The 27274-nt window shown below is 43.4% G+C and overlaps 1 protein-coding gene and 1 long non-coding RNA gene across 3 annotated transcripts in view; one reads left to right on the top strand and one right to left on the bottom strand.

The window, feature by feature from the left end:
* The window catches only part of CTDP1 (CTD phosphatase subunit 1), a 185856-nt gene extending 168175 nt beyond the window's left edge, over positions 1-17681 (bottom strand). Inside the window, exons 1-2 of the mRNA XM_075921112.1 lie at positions 17229-17681; positions 2417-2500 (exon numbers count right to left, since the gene is read on the bottom strand). Coding sequence (XP_075777227.1) covers positions 2417-2500; positions 17229-17533 — 389 coding nt within the window. The 5' untranslated portion in view covers positions 17534-17681. The remainder of the gene's footprint in view (positions 1-2416; positions 2501-17228) is intronic.
* Positions 17682-17734: 53 nt separating this feature from the next.
* Positions 17735-26771, top strand: LOC112547574 (uncharacterized). Of its 2 annotated transcripts, none has more exons than XR_012901604.1 (3): positions 17735-17971; positions 22277-22368; positions 25722-26771. It is a non-coding gene; the product is annotated as an uncharacterized LOC112547574 (long non-coding RNA). The 2 variants fall into 2 exon arrangements; XR_012901603.1 differs by having other exon boundaries at positions 17735-18238.
* Positions 26772-27274: the final 503 nt, after the last annotated feature.

Here is a 27274-nt window from a genome sequence, read left to right as displayed (position 1 = left end):
TTCACATATTTGTAATAAGAATACAAAGTGAGCACTGTATATTTTGCATTCTGTGTGGTAATTAAAATCAATATTTTTTTAAACAGAAAATGTCTAAAACATTTACAATAAATGGCATTCCATTATTAACAGCACAGTCAATCGTGAATTTTTAAATGCTTGAGAGTCTTAATGCAAATAGGAACTTCTGAAATTTTTTTGACTTATTTCATTGAGTTAAGTATTATTTGAAAATGCTATTGATTTCCCAAAAATCAAAGGCAAGTTCATGATCTAGCCCTTCATCTACCCAATCTATAAAGGTGCATTTAACCCTGTCTCTCCTGCCTCATCAATCTGATTCACATTCAGCATGCCTCTAATCATTTATTTGTACAGATATCTAGTCTCTCTTCTAAAAATGTATTAGAACTAATTTTAGGCTATATATTGCACAAGAATATGAATTTAATGAGGAAATAAATATAATTAAGACTCCTAACAGGGTATGGCTACGTGCAAACTGTTCACCAATGTTTCAAATTAAGAAAAGCAGTTATATCTTTTGTTAATTAACACAACGAATTAATACCCTTTTATAAAAGGGCATTTTAAGCCCTGCATTAGTTATGAGTAAAACTATGAGTCAGTCACGGATTCAGTGATTTTGAGACCTTAACAATGTACTCAAAATTCTAGTAGCTCAGCTCCCACCTCCAAAGGCCGATGACCAACCCTGATCCTTATTACCTATAACAGGGGCCCGTGTAGCATGGAACTCCACATAAACTACCCTGCTTGCTACCCCCTAACGTCAACCCTACATACATTTCTTTGATTTTATTGTTTATTGCTCATAGTCTAACTTTTTATAAAAATACCTGTGCCAAAATCTTAGCCTTAATTATGAAACTTGACATACACTTTGATAGATCAAAAGTGCACTAAGGAATTTTCAGAGAACAGTGGGTGACACACAACCAGTTAATATGCAGGAGCCTAGTGTGCTACAAAGATTTACATGTCAGCCATTGGGCATTAGCTAGACCGAGGTGGGCAAAAGGGCCTCCTGGGGCCAGATCCGGCCCGCCAAATGGGTTGATACAGACCATGGAGGCCCTTTCACTACTCCGCCCCTAAGGCCAATTAGCATCGGGGGGCAAAGGAAGCGCACAAGGTTTCCTCCACCCTGCAAGGAACACATAGCACTTCGAAGTGCCGCGCGCTCGTGGCAGGGCAGAAGGAGACTTCACTCACTCCCCCTCCCCCAAGCCCTGTCAGGAGCGTGTAGCACTTCAGAGATTGGGGGTGGGGGAGTGCTCGAAGCTTCCTCCGCCCTGCTCTTGCCCTGTGAGGAGCACGCAGCACTTTGAAGAAAAATTTTTTGAGGTGGCCCCCAGCCAAAAATTATTGCCCACCCCTTAACTAGACTATAGACTACAGATAATCTTCTAAGGCAACTAACATCCGTTGCAATCATATTGTCTTTTTAAAGTTACAGCTGAAATAAATATATACCATTTACTTTTTTGGGTTTTGTGACTACTGTAGTTACATGTGACCCTATAAGGGAAGAAAGAAATTGTTTGTTTAACAAGTTGCTCTACACTGACAGATGTGCACCTCTAGTAGTACAAATAGCAACTCAGGATGAAATCAGGTTTATACAATGCTTTAAATACTATAGTACAGTGTTTCCCATTTTTTATTTTTGGACCACGGAGCCCTTTTAAACTCGGAAAAATTTTAAGGAACCTCTACTGCCAGGGAAAAAGTCTGTCAAGCAAAAAAAACATCCCACCACCCAAGCACATAGAAGGCAGCTAGATCCCTTGGTAAAAGCAAAGTGGCAGCAGGGAATGGGCGTGGGGGGGAAGAATCTTGGGTTGATCGGGGAGAAGTGGGACCAGCAGCTGTTGCTGCTGCTAGGTCCCCTGGTAAAACCAGAGCGGCAGCAAGGGACGAGAAAGTGTCAGAAAGCCCAGCGGGGAACCGGAGAAGGAGCCAGAGTCTTTGCGCGCCAGGCTCCTCTGTCTCTTTAAGGGCGGGGGGGCATTCGGGTTGTCGCAGAACCCTTACTTTCACTTTGCGGAACCCCAGGGTTGCGCAAAGCACCATTTGGGAAACACTGCTATAGTAAATTCCATTTTCTGAAATACTGGCATTAACTTGCTATTCTCTACTCCTCCTCAATACAGTGATATCTAGAAAGGCTTATGTGTACTGGTTTCTTTTTGTTCCAGAGGGTCAAATTTCCCCTTTTGAAGTATTCTGAGTGCAATTACATGGATTTCTCCATCAACAGTTACAATATTTTCAGATTCCAAGAGCTTTAGAAGGGACAGGGAGAGAAGGGAATCAAAAAAAAAAAAACACATTTTTTTTTAATCTTATTTTTGTATTAGTGTAAATGGAAAAAAATGAAAATAATACTTACTGAGTCAAGTCCTGGCCACATTCTGCGCACAAACCTTTCATAACAACAGGATGGCTGCATCCTTCCAGTCTCACCAAAATGCCTCTGAAAACGAAACAAAAACCCTTGACTTCTTTAATAAATACTGATTTATGAAACATTTAAATTAATACCAATTCATCAAAATCCAAAAACCTAATGAAGTTTTAAGTATACATTTCAATTATGATTCAAAATTACTTTGGATGATGGCCCATTCAATAAAAGATACATACTTTGGCTCAAAAGTTAAAGATGAGGCCAATTAAGAACAGGTTGAACCTATCTGGTCTGGTATTTTAGTTAGCCAAATGTATACTTATTATGGAAAGGATCAAGTTTCCCATGTCCTCACACCCACTTTACCCACAGCTGGGGGTGACATCAGAGCCACAGGGCCTGGTTGACAACCTGTGGTTTGGCAAATTCTCTGGTTCAGCACCATTCAGTGTCTCAAGGTTGCCAGACTAGAGAGGATCAACCGGTATTTCTGATTGAATTTTATTCAATTTAGCCTTTTTTTAAAACAATGGCATTAGCTAGATCAGGCTAGGGATGTAAAAATGTGACTTAAAATGTAACTGTATAACTGCTAAAAATCATAGCAGTTATACGGCTGCAGGCTCTGCAGTATAAAGCTTACATGGTGAAGCCTCTCTGGGAGTTTGCTGGCAGCCCCATTCCTAGGAGGTTGCCCTCCCCAGGAGGGGGGCTAGAAAGGGCTCCCAGCCCTGCTCCCAGGGAGGCTTCGCTGCAGGGTCAGCAGCCCCTCCCCCCCAGCATAACTTACGGTGTAGGGGGCAGGCTCACCATAGACTGGGGCTGCTCTGGTAGGCCCCACAGGGCTGGAGCAGCCCCCTACGCATGGTAACACAGATGGTAACACAGGGAGCTGCTCCAGCCCTTACCGGTTAATGTGATGCTTACTGGTTAAACCAATTAACCTTTTACATCCCTAATATATTAACCAAACAAAAGTTTGGGAAAATATTTATTCTCAAATAACAGTTTGCTATTTACACAGTGTCTCACTAAACTGTGGTTAATTATTTTCTTGTTTGGGGGTCAGGAACATCTACTGGTTCAATTGTGTGTGTAATTATTTTCCTTTATGATACCAGATAAATAATCTGCATCTGATAATCATACTGAAAGAATTGGATTTGTTTAGTTTAGAAAATGAAGACAGGAGTGACATAGCAGTTTTCAAGTGTCTAAAAGAGTATTATTACAAGGAGGAGGGAGAAAAATTGTTGTTCTTGGCCTCTGATGATTGGAGAAGAATGGGCTTAAATTGCAACAAAGGGATATTTAGGTTGGACATTAGGCTTCCTGTCAGGATAGTTAAATACTGGAATAAATTGCCTAGGGAGGTTGTGGAATCTTCATCACTGGAGATATTTAAGAGCAGGTTAGATAGACATCTAACAGGGCTGATCTAGATGGTGGTTGGTCTTGCTGCAAGGGCAGGGGACTGGACTTAATGATCTCTCGAGGACCCTTCCAGTTCTAGAATTCTATGATTGTGTGCATATTTTAAGTTAAAATCTAATACCCACATCATCATTTAGCTTCTTAAGCAACAGGTGCAAAACACATATAGAAAGTGAAGTTTGAATGAAGAGACCTTTGTCTACCTCTGAGACCAAAGCCTGTCTACAACACAGGAAATTTGCATACGCAGCAGGCAGACTCTGCTGTGATGTGTCTAAAGCACTTCATAAAGCAACTCTTAAGATTCAAAAGAGTTTTAAAACATAGTGGTTTGAGCTGAAATACAAGAGCTTTTTTGGAGTTCATCAACAGCCTCTAGGGAATTAAATCAGTGATTGGAAACCGCTATACCAATTAAGAGTTAGAAATCAGACAAAAAAATTTAACCCCCTATGCCTGCTCATGACAGTGGGCCTCCAATGTATATCCTGAACATTTTAGGACTTAATTTATTCTTGTATTAACTAGATGAAAAAATATGGCAGCTCTTTAAACACCGTGCCTTTTCCGGTATACATTTTGACTCTAATAAATTTTCTTTGCCTTGAAACTATGCCACAATAAAATAGTATCTACTCAAAGCTCAAACCTCTTATACTCAGATTTTCTCTCAGAAGAGTGCAGACATTATGGGCTATCGAATCCCAACAAGGAATTATTGTTTAGACACCTACATATCTTTACTTCAACAAAGTCATGCATTTTAATGGTCTCTTTCCCAGTCACTTTATGTCAATAGACTTGCAGATAATACTGCAGATTCCAGTATGCTAATGAGGTTACTTTCTCTCTCCCTTTGGAAAAGGTGGATCATTCAAGTCAGGATTGTCAATATTTTCATAGTGAAGACCACATTCTTAGAGAAAGACTGTATTGTAAATCACTTCCCTTTCCACTCTCTGGATAGTACAGTCCAGCTCTCCATCGTTGGAATCAATCCATTAATATTTATCTGGAAATCATTTACTTGGAATATATATTTATCTTTCTTTGATAGAATGTTGTTCTTTTAGTAAAGAAATTGTATTGGTTACTTTTGCTCAATACCATTTATCCTCCTATTGTTTCTTTCTTGCCCCTTGCCTGTGTTCTTTTACTAGTTGGTAGTAAGGATGTAGTCGACTAGTCACTTATCTGATAAGCAAAAGCTTATCAGACAGTCAATACACTAGTCAACTAGTCGCTTCTCCTTGACCCTTGCTGCCTCTATCAGAAAGAGGCAGCAAGAGGGAGGGGAGATGAGGGGATACTTCAAAGCAGCAGCGTTGTGTGCAGCCTGGGGCCAGTCCCCAGGCTCCACATGGTGCTGCCGCTATGAAACACCACAAGGAGCATGAAGCCAGGCTCCATGCGGCGCTTTCGCCTTTGAAGTGTAGCAACAGCCCTAACTTGCAGGCCTCCAGGAAGAGGGCCAAAGAACAGGCTCCCCTCTGCCTATTGATATAGAAAATTGAGATAACACTGTCTGCGAGGAACATTCAATGGATAGGTGCACCACGGAAAGGAGGTAAGTATGGTTTTGTGGATAGTGAGAACTAGGAATGTAAGGCTACGTCTAGACTACATCCCTTTTTCGTAAAAGGGATGTAAATTAGACGTATCGCAATTGCTAATGAAGCAGGGATTTAAATCTCCCCCGCTTCATTAGCATAAGAATGGATGCTGCTTTTTTTCCTCTGCATGGAGCTTTGTCGGAAAAAAGCGCCAGTCTAGACGCTGATCTTGCGGAAAATAAAGCCTTTTCTGAAAGATCCCTTATCCCTCTATGAAATAAGGGATCTTTTGGAAAAGGCTTTATTTTCCGCAAGATCAGTATCTAGACTGGTGCTTTTTTCCGATAAAGCTCCGTGCGGGGAAAAAAGCAGCAGCCATTTTTATGCTAATGAAGCGGGGGAGATTTAAATCCCCACTTCATTAGCAATTGCGATACGTCTAATTTACATCCCTTTTACGAAAAAAGGATGTAGTCTAGACGTAGCCTAAGAGTGTAGCCGTTTAAACCAGTAACCGATAAGCACGAGCTTATCGGTTACCTAAATATTTACCTACGGCTTCTGGTCCAGCTTCCAGGGAGCCAGCTGCTGCCCTGCACTGCTGCTTCTGATACATGCACATCAGCTCCCAGGGAGCTAGCTGCTGTCCTATGGGTAATGCTGAAAATTTCAGCAGTTATACAGTTAGCAAATTAAACGCATTTTAACATGTGAGAATCCTGTCCAAGTGATCTCTTGACTAGAAGATGGCACAGGACAACCACATTTGCAGAGGACACACATGAAATCTGGTATGGTAGACAACGGAAGTACATGATGCCATGTGTCACAGGAGATGCAGACACACCCTGACTGTCATGGGGAACCTGGAGTCCCCACTAAAGTAGTCTTCCTAGGAAGGAATGCCCTGGTGGCCACAGCATCTAGTACTGCTTCAGTGAATTCTATCCTCTGTTCCGATATGAACATGGATTTTTTGTTGTTAACTAGCAGGTCTAGAGCATGGCGCACAGACAGCAGGAACGCAAGTGGCTCTGTGCCTGGGACTTGTAGCTGCCCTTGACCAGCCAATCGAAGTATGTGAAGATCTGGATGCCCTGAGGCAGGAGGCAAGGCACCACCACCACGATTTGGTAAAGACCTGAGAGCTGTCAACATTGAGGACCTGGATCCCCTGCAGTTGCCAACTATCTATGCCTTGCTCTTCACAAGCAGTGCAACAACTTGGACCATGAGGCGGCGCATTATCAGCACCTGCAATGAGTCAACAGCTGAGGGGCAACCATATGAGGAGCCACATTGCTTGTGTAAGTAGGTACTGAGAACTCAAGCAATCTCTAGGATTGTGTCCCCATTTTTGGAGTGGGATGCATTCCACTCCCATGCCAGAGAGCCATGCTGCAAGCACCTGTGTCTGGGTTCCAGTCCGACAAAGAGGGTTAGTAGAGCTGGATTGTTCTAGGTTGACTCCTGGCAGTCACATGCCAGGGATCGATGCCTGGACTCTTCTCTCAATGGAGTCCTGTGCCATTGTGACAGGAACCTATCTGCACCAAGCTTGAGCTTGCCCTGAAGAGAGCGGAGTCAGAGAGGCCTGCGTGGCTGGCACCTGAATGAGGTTCACGGCCCTGCTCATATCTGGGGATGAAGGAGCAGAGTGGGTTGGGATGCTCCGCTCTACCCACAGGGGGAAAGTGCATCACTCCATATATATGGCACCACAGAGGCACTACTCCAGGGATCGCTAGAGCCGTGGTCACCAACCAGTAGATCGCGATCTACCGGTAGATCTCGGAGGCTCTACGGGTGTGTCTAGACTACTGAGTTTTGTCGACAAAAGTGGACTTTTGTCGACAAAACTATACCAGCGTCTACACTACCGCTGAGTTCTGTCGATATAACGTCGACAGAACTCAGCAGTTTTGTCGACGCTGGTATACCTCATTTTACGAGGCATAACACCTTCTGTCAACAGAACTCTGTAGGGTTGCGTCTAGACTACAGGGTTCTGTCGACAAAGCAGCTTGCTTTGTCGACAGAACTCAATGTGTCTGGATGCTCTTTGTCGACAGAAGTTTTGTCGACAGATACTGTCGACAAAATTTCTGTTGACAAAACCCGGTAGTCTAGACGTACCCTTAGAGTAGCTCTTGAGCCCTCTTTGAACTGCGCGCCTGCACAGTACATTTACATTAGATTTCATTTGAGGAGCAGCTACTCACCGAGCAACAGCACAGGTGAGTAGCTGCGAGGAATGGTGGGAATTTTTTTTTAAAGTAGCAGTATAAGGATCGGGGATAACAAGTGATGGAGAGGAAGAGAAGAGAGGGCGGGGCTTCAAGGAAGGGGCGGGGCGGTAGATCTTGACTTGGTCTGTCATTTAAAAAGTGATCTTGGATGTAAAAAAGTTGGAAACCACTTCCTAGAGGTTCTCCCCCATGGGTTCTGCCTAAGGAAAACTTCCAGCACCAGTGCATGTGGAAAGCATGCACACCTAATGTGGAATGCATATGAGCAAACACTCGATGTATTGTTACCAGCCCGTAATTTCATTAGCTTCTGTGCAGCACTTGTGGCTAAGGCACATCTGCTTTTAATGTCAGCTTTGATGGAACCATCAAACCTGATGAAGCTTTTTATATACACATAAGATTCTACTTGGCCTATAGCAGAGGTGGAGTACCTCAGGTCTGTCAAGGGTTTCCTGAATACAGCCCCCAAGGCTCAGGTCTCCCCCCTCGCCCAGCATTGGGGAACCTGAACTAGCACTCCAGACCCCCCGCCCTCTCATGGGGCTGGAGCATACAATCTATAAGCCTGATCCCCTCTAGGCTTGGGTGTGTGAAGAGAATGTGGGGAGTGTCTTCTCCTCCTTAGTCAGGAACCACATCAGTGAGAGGTGGGGTGAGGGCAGGTTCTTATTTTTTATGTGAGGCCCCTGACTGATTTTTCTGTGGGTCAGCAGCCCCCGACCCAAAAAAGGTTCCCCACTCTGGTCTACATCTTCACTACTGCTGCAATGCAACACTATCTATTTCTAATATTGTAAAGCCTAGTTTAAGAACCAGATTAAAAGTGACAATGAGACAATGATACTATGCTCCCATGCTTCATACCATAATTTGACTGAACCAGCTGCTTGGTTCTTCCTATGGTACTACAGGGGCCCTTAGGCATGGCTTTTATAGTTGCAATTTCTTATTTCAACACATACGATTTTGCACATAATGCACATAATGCTTCTCTCCAAAACAAATCAAATACTTCTCTGAAGCCAATGAAAACACAGATCACTTTTAGACTCCAAGTAAAAATGGATTTTATGCATACACGATGCTTTTTAACAAACTAAACATTTTAAAAATAAAACATCTCCCAATATGTTTGTGCTTCCATACATGCAGGTGTAAGATAGCAGAGTGAAACATCTAATTTGCCATGGATGATTATGTCAATTAAAAGTGCTACAAGTATCTGGAGCTTGAGTAAAGATCACATTCAATAAAGGCAAGAGTTCAGGGGACACAGCATTTGTCTTCAGTCTGCATGTAGAAAGAAGCAGAAGGAAGTTTCTTCCATGATACAAGAGCATTTAGTTAAAGACTATCACAATGCATGAAATGAGTGAAAAGTAAAGGCTTAGCTGACCCCTTTATCATCTCTAACAATGATAATTTGTTATTTCTTTATGAGTTAGAAATGGAGAGGTGTATAAACACCACCCTAATTCTAATTTTAATGTCAGTCTATTTAACTTTTGGGTTTGTTCCATCCCTCCCAATTGATGTGTAAGGCTCCAGCTACATGCTATTTTCAATATTCATGTACTGATTCATTGTCAGCTCTACTTCATGCCTAATCAATCTCAGTAAACTATAACAGACACAAAACACTGCAGACAACCACCACCCCTAAAAGGGAAGGGACATCACAGCTTCCCATCAGGAAATCAAAGAAAAGATGAAAACATTAAAAATGTAAGGACACTCTCCATAAACTTGTGCAGTGTAGAAGCACTGTCATAGTTTTTACAACATGTATACTCCTGAACAATACCCCCCAAAAAGTCACACTGGCCCTCAGGACAACCTGCTATTAAAGCAACCAAGAAGTTTTCATGGATATGTTCAAGCAGTTTCCGAGGAGCTTACTTTTTTTTCCATAATTGCAAAAATAACTTTCCTAATATGAAAGCAAACAGTGCTCTCCTCCTATATGTGCAGACAGACGATTCCCCAATGCTCCTAGATGTTAAGGATGTTAAGTATCAGTTAATTAATTGAGTAGTTGATGTCATTTCCATCTACTACACTATTAGTCAATGGTGGGGGTACTCCTGCTGCAGCTCTGCATTTCAAGTGCACAGCCACAGTAGGGTTAGCTCCCAGAAGCAGCTCTGCCTCCCCTACCCCCTGGCCCATACGGTGAAAATAGTGCTTAGGGGGATGTGACCGGCTTTTAAGCTGGCTCCAGCTTCATCCTGCCCCCTTGCTGCCTCTGATATAGAAGCAGTGGGTGAGGGGGAGAATCAACTAGTCGAGTACTCACTTGACTACCTGATAAGCCTAAGTTTATCAGGTAGTCAACTATTAGACTAGTCGCTTACATCCCTCCTTGGCATTGGTTTGCCAAGCTACACCAGAGTGAAAACTGACTATAATTCACTGATACTAGGGATGTTAAGAAGCGTGTAATTAATTAATCATGTAGTTGACAAAAACTGTCAACTACATGATTAATCAATAAGAGAGAACACTCAATCCTGGCTCCTGCTTGATCCAGCAACTACCCCCACTGCAGCTCTGAAAAATACGTCACTGAGGAGCTGGGTGGACAGGCAGCCTAGCTCCTCATTTACTTTACTTGCAGAGCCACAATGGTGTAGCTCCTGGGACCCGGCATGAGCCGGGACTGAGCCAGCCTGCCTGGCTACTAAATTACTTTCCCTGCAGAGCTGGCCCTCTAAAAAATTTACTGGCAGGGAAGTGGGTGGGTGTGTGGGTGGGGGGAGTCAATAGCATTAACCGATAAGCTTTTGCTCATCAGTCAATAGTTTAAATCATCTACACTATTACATTCTTAACAGATACTATCCAGAATCTCACTGGGAGCAGCTTAACTGACAAGTATCAAGAGTTTCAGAGGCGTAGCCGAGTTAGTCTATAACTGGAAAAACTTAGTAACGAATAGTCTAGCAGCACCGTAAAGACTAACAAAACATTGTAGATGGTATCATGAGCTTTTGTAGGTACAACCCACTTCTTCAGATGAATAACAATACTTGACAAGTATCAAGTTAATTTCCATCTGAGACTACATAGTGAAGTTGTAAGCAGCGGCACGAAATATAGGGTTATATTCACTATGGAGGGTAAAACAACAAGAACAGGATAGGGGTTGGAGTAGAAAATGGAAAGCACTCCACTTCCAGTGTCCTACTAAGAATCCTAACTGCCACAATTCTAGTCTCAAGGGTGGGGCTGATTTCTCCCAACCCCAAGAATAGAATTTATTAAGTGGTATTATCTCTTAGAGCAGGGGTGGGGACCTTTTTTGGAGGTCAGGGGCTGCGGATCCACAGAAAAATCAGTCAGGGGCCACACACAAGTGAGAAGCCCCTGACTGAAGAGGAGAAAGACACTCCCCAGTTACCACTTGCACACCAGATCCTAGGACGGCCCAGGCTAGTTGAGTTGGTGTGCTCCATCCCTGTTTGGGTGGTAGGGGAGGCTGGAGCGCCAGAGCAGGCTCTCCAATTCTAAGCCTCAGGGGCTGGATCCAGGCAAGCCGGAAGCCACGTGCAATCCCTGGGCCTGAGGTTCCCCACCCCTCTCTTAGAGGGCCACCACTAGGAATGTAAGAGTTTAATCAATACATTGATGCTTAGCAGTTCCTGTTAATGATCAAACTCTGCTAGGGAGCTCAGGGCAAGGAGGCAGCAGCTGCTCATGGGGCTGGTAGCCCTCCAGTACCCTTTCTTCCCTACCACTACATGCCCAGGTAATAGCTTTAACTGTATAACTGATACATTTTTATAGGTTACATAGCTGCTTTTTTATATTTTTTTCCATCCCTAGTCACCACCATCTTTCATTACCTATTTATGGCTGTTAGGTTTAGCCTACTAACAAACACCTGACGAAATGTCCAGTGGAAGACCAAATGGTGAACATGAGAGGTAAAAATTGATGATATACATCGAGAGAGATGTGAAAGGTAAATGGGGAGAAGGGAGGAGAACAGGAAAAAAGATACAGGGAGAAAAAGACAGAGGAAACCTTGTAGAAAAACAAAGAGTACACAATAAGGTAGGAGAGAAGGGAGATAGGAGACATTAGAAACAACCTAAGATGATACATATTGTGATCTATTATTGGAAATAAAAAAAAGGAATGAAGCTAGAAGAAAGTAGGTGAGATGTAGTATGTCGTGGTTGTTAAATATTATGTGGCCAGCCTCTTCACTTTAGATACATATAGACAAAGACTTTTTTGCAATATTCAATCAGCACTAAACAAATTTGATACATTCAAGTGAACTGTACTGATCAATATAGTAGGAAGTATTTCTATAGGATTAGCTGTAGCCTTTAAATTATTCATTAAAGTGTTATTAAAATCTGATTGTTAAACTAAACCATAATACACAACAGTACACATACATTTTATTTCTTTTAAAATGTAGAATGTGCATCTCTCATGGAATTAGGGCAAAGATTTTTTTGACCGTAGCTAGCGTATTAAGTAAGGGTAGGTCTACACTACAGCTGAAGGTGGGCATAAGGTATGCAATTCCAACTATGTAAATAACATAGCTGGAGTTGACATTTTAATTCAAATATTAGCATCATTTTCACAGAGGGAAGTTGATGGGAGAAAAAGCTCCCATTGACTGGCCTTACTCGTAGTGACCCGCTAAATCGAATGCCAGAAGTTCAACTGCCACAATATCAAGCTACCCACAAGAAAAGATGTGTCCTTAGTCCTGAGCTAATAGGAGTCAGGTAATTTTTTTCCCCCAATTCCTGCTCTTCCTTAAGTTTTCTTAATGCCAAGTTATACATGAAATAAAAATCCAAACATCCACACCTTACACTGTATAATTTTTAGCCACAGACATACTTTCCCTTCGATCAAAAAAATCTGTCACCTCTTAAATATCTGTTTCACTAGAGTCTTAAAAACATTTCAGCAACAGAGAATGGTACAACTAAGATACATTTATAGTGTATAACATAATAAGTACAGCCAAATATTAAGATAAAGAAGGTAAGCATCTTCAAACTATGAGAGAGTAATTCTGTTAAGGGGTTTTGCCAACACGAATCATGAAAGTGAACTCAAATGGTCTGTGTAGTTAGCAGGACCCAAAGATGGAATAACAGCTTTACATTACAAAGTTTACTTTGGTTTTTTGTTTATGTAACTTTTCATAAAACAATATTCCAGTACAATACCCTGACGTATCAGCAGCCTCTTTAACATTAATCTTAGTGGTAACAGACGATATTAAAAAGTACATTGACACTCAGTTAAACAGGGAAATTGCCAATGTACCTTCCTTAAAAAGGGACATTCACATTAAAGTTGCCCTTACTTGTTTTCTCATTAAGCATTCCTAAACGGAAGAATTATTAAAATGGAAAGAACTGTAAAAACAATCTAAATTGGTTATTATGTTAACTCTGTAGTTTTCTGAACCTGGACAACAACAGAATAAGCAATTTAACTTTTAAATTGTCACGAACTCTCTCAACTGTAAAGTGCTTAGGCAGTAAACAATATTTTCTTACAGTACTTTTAAATACAAATTCTATTAACTGTTTCCACAAGTACTTTCAGAAACAACGCATAGATATTTTTCTACATATCTTGGGTTTTTAAACAAAAGAAGCTGGAAGATAAATCTTACCCAACTGTACTCATCACAAATAAATAAATAAATCAGCAAATCGCATCCAACACTAAGATTTGTATGTACTAGGGATTTTGAAATGCAGGTAATTATGAAAAACTTAGTGGTTACGTGCACCCCCCGTCAGCTTTCTGGGGCAGCAGTGCAGGGTTTGCAACGGCTTTCCAGGAGCCGGCGCGCGCCTGCAGCCCCATTCTACTCTGTCTCATACAGAGGCAGCAGTGCAGGGTGGCAGCCAGCTATCCAAGAGCAGAGCAGGAGCCTTCTTGTAACTGTGAACATTAACCGATAAGCCAGGTTTACCAGTTAACCATTTATATAAGCGTTTCCCAAAGTGTGATCCGCGGACCAGTACCAGTCCTTAGAAAAAAGTTTTTTGCGCACGATTCTTGGAAGAGAGCCCACCGCCACGGCGTCTCTGTTGGGCGTGCTCCCAGGCTGCAGGGCTAGATCCAATGGGCACTAGGATCCAGGGAGAAGGCCGGGCGCCATACACACCAAAGCAAAACTCCGGATGCAGCCGGGGGAGCCTGCGCTGGCCGATAAAGCGGCCGGGATTGGGACCAGGAAGGCGGGGGCGGAACAACCCGCTGGACAGGTAGGGCCAGCAACACGCTCCGGGGGAGGGTGCGGCACGCAGTTTCACCCATGAATGCAGGCATGACTAGGGGAGAGGACACGGGGCTACTCACCCAACCTCCAGAGCCCATATGAGCCGAGTCACTCGGCAGGCCTGAGAGGGACCTTCTAACCTTACTGGTCCCAAACAGGGGTGAAGTAGGTATCTCGGGGTTGGGAAACCGCCCAGGGCAGTCGACCAGGCCCACTCCTGTTGGCACTAGGGGCTTTGGGCGGACCAGAAATAATATGCAACGAATATGTAAATAAGCAAATAAATGTTACCGGTCCTCCAAAAGCTTGTTTACTGATCCCCAGTATCAAAAAGATTGGGAACCACTGATTTATACAATTATACATTCACGTCCCTAATATATATAGGCATGTAATTTTTCTGTATAGGTATTAATGTGGCCCTATTACTTTAGTATCTGAATGATTTATAATCCTTAATATTATTTATTCTTCAAACATTCCTGTGATGTAGGGAACCGCTATCATCACATTTTAGTCTGTGACAGAGTAGCAAACTGAATCTGTTTTCTCACCAAGTCCCAGACTAGAGCCATAATCACTGGACCATCCTCCTTCTCTGCTACAGGTTATCAATTTTCTCCCACAGTTATCCATAACATACTGTAAAGTAACAGCAGCCTACAAACAAATGTACTAGCTCAATATTCAAAACCCCAGAAGACAACAAAAACGTATCCCAAACTAGTATTACAACACCAAGCACAGCTTACATGGCAACTAAAGCATTATGAATGAATAACAACCCAGTGTATGTCTTTTCTGAAGGGTCTCATATAAACATCTGGTAATTCCAATCAAGGAGACAACCATTAACTGAGTTCAGCACACAATTGTGCACAACTTTTGTGCATACCCTAACACAAAATGTTTATACTTCCTGGCAACTAAGTATCAGATCCATACTGCACTTGTTTTTAATATGTGCAAGCCCCCTAAAAATTAAGTTGTCTCAAGTCACATAAGCCTATGTATTTGTTAATTTAACCATGACTTAGAAATGAGAACAACAAATATTTGCACCAACACAGCATGGTAAAAATGTTCTTGATTTTGATTAAGGTACAATAATTGCATCTCTGCTACATCATCTAAATACCAATTTACCATTTCATAGTTTTAGTCCTCATATGCTCTCTCTATCTTTCCCGCCACAAAGCCCTGGGACAATTTCAGCAGAAACTTCTGGCATACACTTGTTCCAGACTAGTATTGACAAAACAGGTTTTTAAAATATACTTGCCTAGTCCTGAAGTAGCATTTGTAGAACCCTGTAGTCCAATTTCCCCCACAATTCTATCACAAGAATAAAAATTACTAAAAGAACTCAACTGTCTTTTTATATGTTTTTTTATTGACCGATAAAAGTCTTGTTTATATATACTAGTTTACTGGATCTTAGAAAAGATGCAGATGTTCTAGATACACCAATGATTTCCAATAAAGAAAGTTCAGGCCTGGCTGCATCCACCTAAATATCAAAAGAACTGCAATAAAAGAAAATAACTTGCCATCATAAAACAAAGGAAGTAGAAGGTTTCAATGGCTTCCTGTCGAGAAAGACCTGTTTGAAGTGTAGGGTAGCAAGCCATTAGCTCAATTTAACCCAGAGACCTGAAACATGCTATTCACCAGCTGGGAACACAAAGACAACATATTTAACAAGTCAGAAGTCAATCAACAGAAAATTATGTGAATACCATTAAACAATGGAAAATATTTGTCATATAATATCTCTCCACATTGAGAGCTATTCACTAAAATGCATAGGATTGGTATACACATATTTTAGAGCGTATGGCAATGATGTCGTCATCAATAAAAGTTCTATTACAGCAAATCTGATCTCTAGATTAAACTTCCTCCTTTCTTATTCTGTTAAGCAGAAAACTGTTAGATTCCTTCATTATTTGATCTTCACTTCCACAACACACAAAACAAACAGGAAACTACTGCTTCAAGAATACAATAAAAACGGAATGCACCTATTTGCACAACTTTGTGTTAAAAGCACTTCTGTATTAACACTAAATAATAACCCATGACAGCTGTTTATTTCAGTGGCATTCTAGAGCATATGCAGAGGATGTATGTGTCTATCTTCTACCTCCAGCCATTAGACTATGTTATCCCTTTCTCCGCCAGGCATATATCATTAACATAAGTCTTTATAAACTTTTTCCTATCCCACCCATCTTCATAGGACTTGAGCAGTTCATAAATATGAAATAGTTTAGTCACACAATAACCCTACAAGTTACAGAAATACTAGTGTCCCATATTACAAATAAGGAATTTGAGGCAGAGAGAAAGGAAAATATCGAGGTTATGAAAGCTGTTTCTATAGCTCACCTTTGCCTTCCCTTTAATATGTGTTGGCAGCATCAAGCACTAGGCTAATGTACTCCTAACATTTAAACTGACCTAACTACATCACTGAGACTGTGAAAGTTTTCTGCTGGAATGAATTCTTCCATAGACCAAACTACCATCTTTCTAGGAGGTGTATTTTTACTACAGCGACTGAAAAAAAAAATCCCTTCTATTGCTGTGTTTATATATCCGTGGTATAACAGCGGCTACACTGAGATCTGCCTTCCTGGAAATATAACTTTTTCCAAATAAAATGTATGTGGTCAATTTCCGTTAAAACTTGTTGGTGTTTGAACGTTACTTAGACTTTTGCACCGTGTGAACTACAGAGGTATAGGCCAAGTCTGAGAGGGAGGGGGGGGAAGAGAGAAATTTTATAATTCGGGGACGGGATGAGACTGATAGTCTCTAGCTTACTTGGACTGCGGCTATGACCAAAAACATAGGCAAGAGGCTCAGTGTAACTGGTGATCACTGCGCAGAGGCGCTCAAAACACGCAGCGGAGCAAACAGCAAAAGGAGGTCTCAGGAACCAGACCTTCAGCAGAACAACTCCCACACCCGCCACAGCGCATTCGCGCCGCGAGCCGGTGGCTGTTGGGCCGCTCCGCCAGCCGCAGCCACGAAGTTAAAGCGGACGGGGGGCGGCGGAGACACGCTCGGTTTCGAGAGACTCTGCGGCTCTCACAGCCCGGCCCGACACCTCTCGCGGATGCGCTACCCGAGCCCCGGCGGGCTCGGCCGGGCCGGGCGATGCTGCGGCCGGTCGGCACGGCCTCTGCGAGCCCGGGGCGGGGCGGCTGCACCCATACCCCTCGCCCGCCTCCCCGGCGCGGTCAGGGCGGCCGCGCTCCCAGCCGCCTTCTTACCCGGGCGCGATGACCTGTCCGGGCCGCGCACACAGCTCGCGCACCACCCCGGGCCGCTCCGCCTTCACTCGGCGCTCGGCGGCCGCTCGCGGGGGCCGGGCGCCGGGGCCCTGGGCCGGGGGGGTGGTGGCGCGGCCGGGCGGCGGGAGGGGCGCGCACAGCGCCAGCAGCGACCCGATCTTCACCGCCGCTCCCGCGGACACCTTCCACTCCAGCAGCCGCAGCGCCCGCGGGCCCGGCACCCGGATCTCGGTCACCGCCGTCCCGGGGCCCTCGGCGGCCCCTGCTCCTTCCGTCTCCTCCATGGCTCCTCCGGCCGCGGCGGCTCGTCCCGGCCCTAGGCCGCCGAGGGGAAGGTCGCTATGGTAACGCTCGCGCCACTAACTCAATAATAGCCTCGAACGCTGAGCTGTTATTTTCTCATTCTCCCCCCCCCCTCCCCTTCTCAAAAAAAAAAAAAATTAAACAGTCACGAGCCGCGCCGACTGGGCGCGAGGTCACGGCCCCGATACGCACGCGCAGGGCGCGCCCAACGCACACGCCTGTCCGGGCTTAAAGAGACAGTAACGCAGAACTCGCTCCCAGGAGCCAGCGAAGGAAAGACACAACGCGCATTGACTCTTCCCGCTCCAGGGAGAGAAAGGGACAGCCACGCCCCCCAGGCCCACACTTCCGGCACCTTGTGCTGACCTCACAGTCAACACTCAACAGCGAGCGCGTGCTCCCCTTCCGGAACCCAATAGGTGCTCTAACCACCTGGGCTCCGCGCACGCGCAGACAATCCCGGCACACAGTGCGGGACCAAAGAACTACTCTTCCCGGCAGGCGAAGACCTTCCCAACACGTCAGGAACTACAACTCCCAGCATGCGTTGCTCCGAGCCCGTCCCCTCGCATTAAAGTTGCTGGGGCGAGCCCGAGCGACGGGTCCTTAAGGGAAGGCGCGTTGCATGCTGGGCTCTGTAGTTTGCAGCGGGGAAGGAGGACACCGCGATTCCCCTGCAGCCCAATGTGGGTGGGTGCTGCACGCTAAGTGCGGCTGGTGGGACGCGAACGGGCGCCCCCCTGCACCGCTCTGCCGATGTGTGCGGCCACCCAGGGCTTAATGCTGGGGCGTGGGCTACCCTTGGAACTTAGATTCAGTTTGACTCCTGTCAGGAGCGTGAAACCCCCGCTCCGAGCTGGGTTGTTAACCTGACCGAAGTCCCTGTGGAGACAGCGCTTGGTTGATAGAGGAATTCTCCTATTGACCTGGCTCCCAGCTGGGACAAGTGGATTTTTTTTGCAGGGTAGCGCCAGAAGTGGCGTCTATAATCGCCCCAGCTGTGTGGAATGTGTTCAGTGTAGACAAGCCCTCTAGTCTACACCGCCCTGGCCTGTCAATCTAAGAACGTAAAGGCATCTTCAGATGTGTGAACAATCTAGCGGAAGTCGACATACTTAGATCTACTTACTGCAGTATCTTCACTGCGGTAAACCCGCTGCAGCTGACGCTTGCCCATCAATTGGCTTTGTGATTCTTGATCTGATAGAGAGGACTTGGCAATGTGGCACCTTAAAAGCTAACAGATTTATTTGGGCATAAATTTTCGTGAATAAAAAGTACAGATGCATTTGGTGATCTGGACTAAGGTCATGCATTAACTCTGTTAGTCTTTAAGGTGCCAAAGGACTCCTGGTTTTAGCAGATACAAACATATCCCTCGGAGACTTGTTTTCCACATCCTGTTATATAAGATTTTACAGCTTAGGTCCTTGGAAATTCTAGTTGCAGCTCCCTCTTGTGGGTGAAAAGCTGTCTTGCATAATGTTCCCTTTGTCACGTTTGTTTAGGACAGCAAATCTCAGTAACACCTTGTGGTTCTATGATAAAACGAGAACACAACAAATATTAAAACAGAACTTGACTGTGTTTATGCAATGACATTTGATGATGTAGTTGTGGAGAGTTAAAGTATTTAAGATTTACCATTAACTTCATGAGGTTTGATGTCTTTTTGTGTGCAATTACTTTTCATGGTGCCAGGAAAGGCTAATGTGTTTGTAATGTCATTCTTATTGATTTTGATAGTCCTTTCATGGTGCTGGATGGCATGTTCTAGTGGTCCCACTGCTGTCATGTGTCTGTTAGGTAGTGAATTCAGTGTATTCTAATTATAATTCCAACACTCCAGTCATCTGAAGAAGTGGGCTATGCCCATGAAAGCTCATGATGCCATCTATGTGTTTTGTTAGTCTATAAAGTGCTGCCATACTATTTGTTGTTTTTAAGTTTATCCAATTATAACGGTTAGAAGGATCTTGCCTTTCTCCTCACCCCATATCAGGTTTCCTCTAGCTATAGGAAACTGTATTGGACAGATTAATTTACTGTTCCAATTATATGTATGTTCATCAACCACAATAATATGGGAATGGATGTTTATCTATTTCCACACATGTTGCCTGTTTTCATCTGCAGAATCTGGTTTAAGGAAATAATCACACTCTGAACTGTTTCTTCACATTGTAGCTCTGGAAAGGCTCTGGCCTAGTTTTAGCTTTGTTTCTCTGAGTTGTGACTCCTTCCATTACTTCAGGACATAATAGCACATTGACTGTAAGTACCAATGTGCATGTGCACCTGGATATTAAAGCTTCTAGAGAGCAGCTGCTGGTCATGCCATCAGTGGGGGTATTTCTTCATTTTAGGATAACTTGCCACTTGTTTTCCATATTCTTTAAAGCTGTGTCTACACTGCAAAAGCCTCTTGCGCAAAAACAGAGCCTCATTAATTATGCAAATGAGATGTGGTGATATTCCATGCTTCAGTTCATTTGCATATTTTTTGCACCAAACGGCAGTGTAGACACGGCCTAAGATAATTTTTGCAATTTTGATGGATGATTCAGTTTTGCCATTGAACTGACTGTTGTAATGTAGAGAACATAAGAACGGCCATACTGGGTAAGACCAAATGTCCATCTAGCCCCGTATCCTGTCTGCCAACAGTGGCCTATACCAGATGCTCCAAAGGGAGGGATCATAACAGGTAATCCTCATGTGATCCCTCCCCTGTCCCTCCTCCAGAGAAACAGAGGCTAGAGGAGCTTGTAATGTGGTTAAATATCCAATCTTTAGCAAATTCCTTGCTGGTGAATCGTGGTCCATTATCAGAGATAATACAATCCAGTATGCCATTCCTACTAAAGTTTTCTGTTGCTTTTTCTCTATTGTTGCTGCAGTAGAGTTTGATAGTTCATCTAACTCCGAAAAGTCAAGATCAGTAGTCAGCAGTGCTGAGGTCCATAGTCACCTTGCTCCAGGATCAGTGAGGAATGCTACATATCTTCAAAGTTGCCTTTTGTTGACTTGCTTGGAAATCTGCACATGCACTGCAGTCCCTTATCAAGTCATAAGAACGGCCGTACTGGGTCAGACCAAAGGTCCATCTAGCCCAGTATCCTGTCTGCTGACAGTGGCCAACACCAGGTGCCCTAGAGAAGGTGGACCGAAGACAATGATCAAGTGATTTGTCTCCTGCCATCCCTCTCCAGCCTCTGACAAACAGAGGCCAAGGACACCATTTTATCCCCTGGCTAATAGCCTTTTATGGACCTACCCTCCATGAAATTATCTAGCTTCTCTTTAAACTCTATTATAGTCCTAGCCTTCACAGCCTCTTCTGGCAAGGAGTTCCACAGGTTGACTACACGCTGTAGTCACTTAAGGTTACAAAGGCTAGTGTGTGTCCTCTTCACATTGAGGGAGTGGCAGACAAATTTCTGACCAGGACAGGACAGTATAGTCCTGAGTATAAAGCTGGGGCCATGGGAGATTTGCTGGTGCCTTTTTCTTTGTGTGCATCTACACTGCACTGTTATTTTGGGATAACTAGCATTATTTTGAAATAACAACATAAGCATCTATACAGCCATTCTGTTATGTCGAAATAATTTTGAAATAACGGACGGCTTATTCTGAGATCTGTGAACCTCATTCTATGAGGAATAACGCCTATTCTGAAATAGCTATTTTGAAAAAAGGCATATGTAGATGCTCCACTGCTGATATTTTGAAATAACCCCTCACCAGGGCCATTCTAAGTTATTCCTCCCCCGTGCCTCCTGGGGCTCTAAATGGAGATATCACATTTACATTAGGGAAGCCTGCCTCAGACTAATTTTGAGGCTTCCCTGCAGTGTAGACATAATAGCTTATTTCAAAATAGCCATGCAGTGTAGACGTCCTCTTAGTGATTTGTGAGTGCATCAGGGAGCATTCATGCAATTAAGTTGGGCAAGAGGCTCCACATGCTGTCATGGGGTCTGTCTACAAAGCAAAGTTATTTTGGGATACCAGAGGTATTCTGAAATAGTTGCCCCATGTCTTTGAAATGTGTCAGCTATTTTGAAATATAGCGGGCACGCTATTTCGCCATCATTCTACGAGGAGTAAGGAGTGGCCCAAAATAGTGCTTTATTTCAAAATCCGTAGATAGCGCCAAATGATGAAATTAGCTATTCCGAAATAAGTACGCAATTTGCGCAGCTTATTTCGAGTTTTGGATGCTGTGTAGACTCACCCATACTGAGTGACAATAGCCCCTGTTGGGGGTTGCTGCTTGTTGCTAGCAAAGTATTTTGAGAGAGAGCCCAACCTGGAGTGTTCAGGGGGCACAACTGTACTCCTATTCCAGGTTTGTAGCCCAGGGATCCCATCACAATCCTACATTTCTAGCTTTTCATAGAACCACTTCTATACAGTACCAGAATGGTTGTGGTGTATTTGGGATAGGGTCTCTTTTCTTAAGGCTCTAGGTATTTGGTTGCCTTTGAGTACATTGTCCTTCACACTGAATTTCATCACAAGAATGCCAATATTCAAAAATGCCTTGAGAGCCTTGTGTGTGTCTAGCAATCCTGTTAAAATAACAGCTGTCAGAAACCGTAGTTCTTTATTCTGTAGTGTATGCTCAGGGACTTTCTACAGTCCTAGCTGAGAAATATGAATGTAGCTGGCTTGATTAATACGTAGTTTCTTTTTGTGTTTGTGTTTCCCTTAATTAGGTTAAGGATTTTTTGTTCGCTTGTATCTTACTTCTGGAGGCAGAGCTTCTCAGGGGACGAAATCTTCCATATACATTTTGGTTCCTATACAGGTAGGATGTATAGCATACATCTAAGTGGTAATGTTGTAGTTTAATAGCATACATTGGAGGTGTTTTAGTGCTGATAGCAGTAATTTCTTGAAAATGACTTCATGTGGCTTATGATCATTTCAATATGTATGGATTTTTGACCTGATATGTGCTAATTATTTTTTTCACAGGCAAGTAGTATTGCTAGACATTTTCTTTCAACTTGAGCATATTGTCATTCTGTCAGAGATAAGGACTTTCATGCAAAGACTTATTGTGTTTTTTGCACAACTGCTCAGAGTCCAGTTTCACTGGCATTACACTATATAGTTACTCAGGGCTACTCACCTTTGGAAGCCCCAGGGGCTACAACAATACTCACAGTACATGCCAAGGGCCACAACTTAAGTGTGGTTGCATATAAATGCAAATATGTATGCAAATAGCTTCTTTCAGACTGAGGAGCATGAATACAAAGATTAGCTTTAAGCCGTGGCACCGTACTCAAACGTGGCCAGGAGTGAGCCAATCAGCACCTCTCAGGCTCTGCCTCCAAAGCTAAGCAGCCAGCACTTCCCACAATGTCCCGGTGTTCCCGGCACCTCCTCCCTGGGAGCTAGAAACACCGACACCCTGTACCTGTCTGTTCCAGCCAGCCCATCTGCTTGAGTCTTTCAGTGCTCACCCCGCCTAGGAGATGCCTCGCCATTGTGGAGTGTGTTCAAAGCTTCCCACCCGCGGAGCACGTATCAAGCCCCGTGGAAATTCAAACCACACTGTGGGCCACAAACAAATGGGTCATGGGCTGCATGCGACCTGCAGGCCGCATATTGAATAGCCCTGTAGTAACTGTTTCTTTCACATCATAATATTTTAGCACAAAGTTGTGGTGACCAACCCTTAAATGTATTTGAGGACTGCATGTTGCTGGTGTAGCCAAGTCCACACTGCACGTGTATGCTGTAAGTGTCTAAGAGGCTCACATACCCCTGAGAAACAAGGAAGAATTTTGGCCAGTTTCTTTACAAATCCTAGTAGTCGTTGCAGGAACTGGTGTTTGAAGGGTTGGGCATTTGCTGTATTGGTCTCACCTTTTCTGAATCTGGTCACAAATCTTGTGAAGTCAGCAGGCATCCCATGTGTGGTATCTCTGTAAGTTGCAGTTTCAACATCTCTTTGTTGAGTTTTAGGGAAGCTATAACAAATGGTGTACTTTCTGCAGTGCAGAAGAAACCCAGTTCCCACTGGCCTTTCATGTAAATAACAGAGTTCAGGAATAGTCAGCATGGATTTACAAAGGGCAAGTCGTGCTTGACCAATCTGATTAGCTTCTATGATGAGGTAACTGGCTCAGTGGACATGGGAAAGTCAGTGGATGTTATATACCTTGACTTTAGCAAGGCTTTTGATACGGTCTCCCACAATATTCTTGCCAGCAAGTTAAGGGAATGCGGATTGGATAAATGGACGGTAAGATGGATAGAAAGATGGCTAGAAGGCCGGGCCCAGCGGGTAGTGATCAACGGTTCGATGTCAGGATGGCGGTCGGTTTCTAGTGGAGTGCCCCAAGGTTCGGTTCTAGGACCGGTTTTGTTCAATATCTTTATTAATGACCTGGATGAGGGGATAGATTGCACCCTCAGCAAGTTTGCAGATGACACTAAGCTAGGGGGAGAGGTAGATACGCTTAAGGGCAGAGATAGGGTCCAGAGTGACTTAGACAAATTGGAGGATTGGGCCACTAGAAATCTCATGAGATTCAACAAAGACAAGTGTAGAGTCCTGCACTTGGGACGGAAGAATCCCAAGCATAGTTACAGGCTGGGGACCAACCAGTTAAGTAGTAGTTCTGCAGAAAAGGACCTGGGGGTTACAGTGGATGAGAAGCTAGATATGAGTCAACAGTGTGCCCTTGTAGCCAAGAAGGCTAATGGCATATTAGGATGCATTAAGAGGAGCATTGCCAGCAGATCCAGAGATGTCATTATTCCCCTTTATTCGGCTTTGGTGAGGCCACATCTGGAGTACTGTGTCCAGTTCTGGGCCCCCCACTACAAAAAGGATGCGGACGCATTGGAGAGGGTCCAGCGGAGGGCAACCAAAATGATTAGGGGTCTGGAGCATATGACCTACGAGGAGAGGCTGAGGGACTTGGGTCTGTTTAGTCTGCAGAAGCGAAGAGTGAGGGGGGACTTGATAGCAGCCTTCAACTTCCTGAAGGGAGGTTCCAAAGAGGATGGAGAGAGGCTGTTCTCAGTAGTGACAGATGGCAGAACAAGGAGCAATGGTCTCAAGTTGTGGTGGGAGAGGTCCAGATTGGATATTAGGAAAAACTATTTTACTAGGAGGGTAGTGAAGCATTGGAATGGGTTACCTAGGGAAGTAGTGGAGTCTCCATCCCTAGAGGTGTTTAAGTCTCGGCTTGACAAAGCCCTGGCCGGGTTGATTTAGATGGGATTGGTCCTGCCTAGAGCGGAGGGCTGGACTTGACGACCTTCTGAGGTCTCTTCCAGTTCTATGATTCTATGATAAGGGGATGGTTGGATGAAATAACATGATCTTGGTAACTAATTGACCATTCATTACCAGTTGGAAATAGGTCAATGGAGGGATGATAGGAGTTGCTATAGGGAACTTTCTGGGTGTCTGGCTGGTGAGTCTTGCCCACATGCTCAGGGTTTAGCTGATCGCCATATTTGGGGTCAGGAAGGAATTTTCCTCCAGGGTAGATTGGCAGAGGCCCTGGAGGTTTTTCGCCTTCCTCTGTAGCATTGGGCACAGATCACAGCTGAAGGACTCTCTGCATGTTGGGGCCTTCAAAGTATTTGAAGGCTTCAATATCTGAGACATAGGTGAGAGGATTATTCTAAGAGGGGTGGGCGAGATTCTGTGGCCTGCACTGTGCAGGGGGTCAGACTAGATGATCATAATGGTCCCTTCTGACCTTAAAGTCTATGAGTCTATGAGTCTATGAATATAAATTATGAAATACTGTTTGGTATTTTCTTATTTAGACATTCAAAGCTCAATTCTTTATTCAAGCAGCCCTCATGGAAGGTTGTGTTTGTGATACATGGCAGCATTTCCCACAGACATAAAGCATCCGGTCGGAGAGTGGTTGTGCTGCTGAAAAGTTTCAGGGAGCTCTGTCATCCCCAGCTGTAGGCAGCATGGGCCTTAGGCTAGGGGGAAGGGAGGACAGCCACAGGTCTCATGGGGGTGGGGGGTGGTTTTGGTAACTCCTGTGGGAAAAGGAGGGACAGTTGGACAAGCCGAGGCTGTCTTGGTTTTACTTTAAGATATACGGTCATCCTACAGATGCATAAGGAAGTAGTGGATAAGGCTGAATATTCTCTCATTTTCTTCGGCCCAAGGACTGAAGGATCATGCTGTCATCTTCCTCAGGCTGAACCCCTCCTGACTTCAATAGGAATTTTGATTGTTTGAGAAATACAGGATTTGGCCATGAATGCACTTGTGTATATATTCCCAGTATGGGACCTGATTCTGCAAGCATGGAAATGAGTAACTTTATTCATGTGAGTAGTACTATTAAAGGTTACTTACCTATTTAAGTTTCATACATTTGAGCCCATATTTTGTTAGATGTGTAGTTTTAACAGAGATTTTTATGTAATACCCTGATTGTTTTTGAAAACATTAATGTTTCTGAGTCTGAACAAAAATAAGAGTTATATAGAATTTTAACATTAATATTTTTCTATGTATATTTTAAAAACTCTGATAGTAAAATCCATCTACATTTTGATTCCAGAATTATTCAAAGATAAATAACTCAGCATAGGCCATCATTAGCAATATTTACCTTTTTAAATGGTAATATTAAAAAATACTGAAGACTAACTACTGAAGGTTAACAATCCTTTGAATCCAGTGAACTGTATATTTAAATAAGTGTATATGATCATCAGTGGAACTTATAACTTCATCATTTGAGCACTTCACATAGAATAATTAGTTTATCATACCACACCTGTGAGAGAGAGAAGTTTAATTACTCTGTTTTACTGATGGGAAATAGAGGCATTGAGGGATTAAGGTTAAAAGATTCAAAGTGTCCCCTGACTTTGCATACTCAATTTTAAATATCCAAGGTGACTCAAGCTGGACAGCCAAAAAATGTATGTACCATTAACTAGTGGACACTTCTGAAAATCTGAATGCAAATGAAGGTCACACAGAAAGCCTGTGACAGAGTTGGGAAATAACAGAGTTCTAGTCCAGAATGCCTGATTCCTCAATTAGGTGCTTAACGTTGAGCATGTGTTTAAATCCCTTTTAGATTCTCTTTGAAATTCTGTACCAATTAAATCATTTTCACTCTGACTCTTAAAACTGAAAATTGGTATGAGTGAAGTGCAAATCCAATATGAATCTGCTTTTAAAAAGTCAGATTAGATCCAAATAGCCAAATGATCATGACAAACCAGGATCAACAGAATAGAATTCCATTGCATAGGTTTGCTGAAACAAAGTTTTTCTCATCATTTGTTAAGTTTATTTAAGAAAATCAAAATAAATATTTCTATATATAAACAACCTCTCTGTGGAACTTCTAGCTCTTCATTTGAATGTTCTGCCACTATTGCTCAGACTGTTTTTCATAATTAACAAGGAATGGAAATATTATTTCCTGTTTCAAACATAGAACATATTTGTGACTGTGTTCACTGTCAAAATATCTGGCACTTGATCATGACTGATTAGAATAAGAAACATAAAAATATGTTAGTTTCCCATAAGATGGGACTCTGGTTGTCAGCCTCACCACCTAAGGCTGGCAGCCCAAACCTTGCTGCCTGGGTCAGTTAATGCAATCTGCCTGACACTGAACATATTTGTGTTGAATTTTTCAGCCAAAAATGTTCAGCCATTAAATAAAGAACGAGGGAAGGAAATATGTCGT

Source organism: Pelodiscus sinensis, chromosome 2, assembly GCF_049634645.1.
Source record: "Pelodiscus sinensis isolate JC-2024 chromosome 2, ASM4963464v1, whole genome shotgun sequence".
Lineage (NCBI taxonomy): Eukaryota > Metazoa > Chordata > Testudines > Trionychidae > Pelodiscus > Pelodiscus sinensis.
The sequence above is the reverse complement of the archived record's forward strand: the minus strand, read 5'-3'. Positions and strand labels throughout refer to the sequence as shown.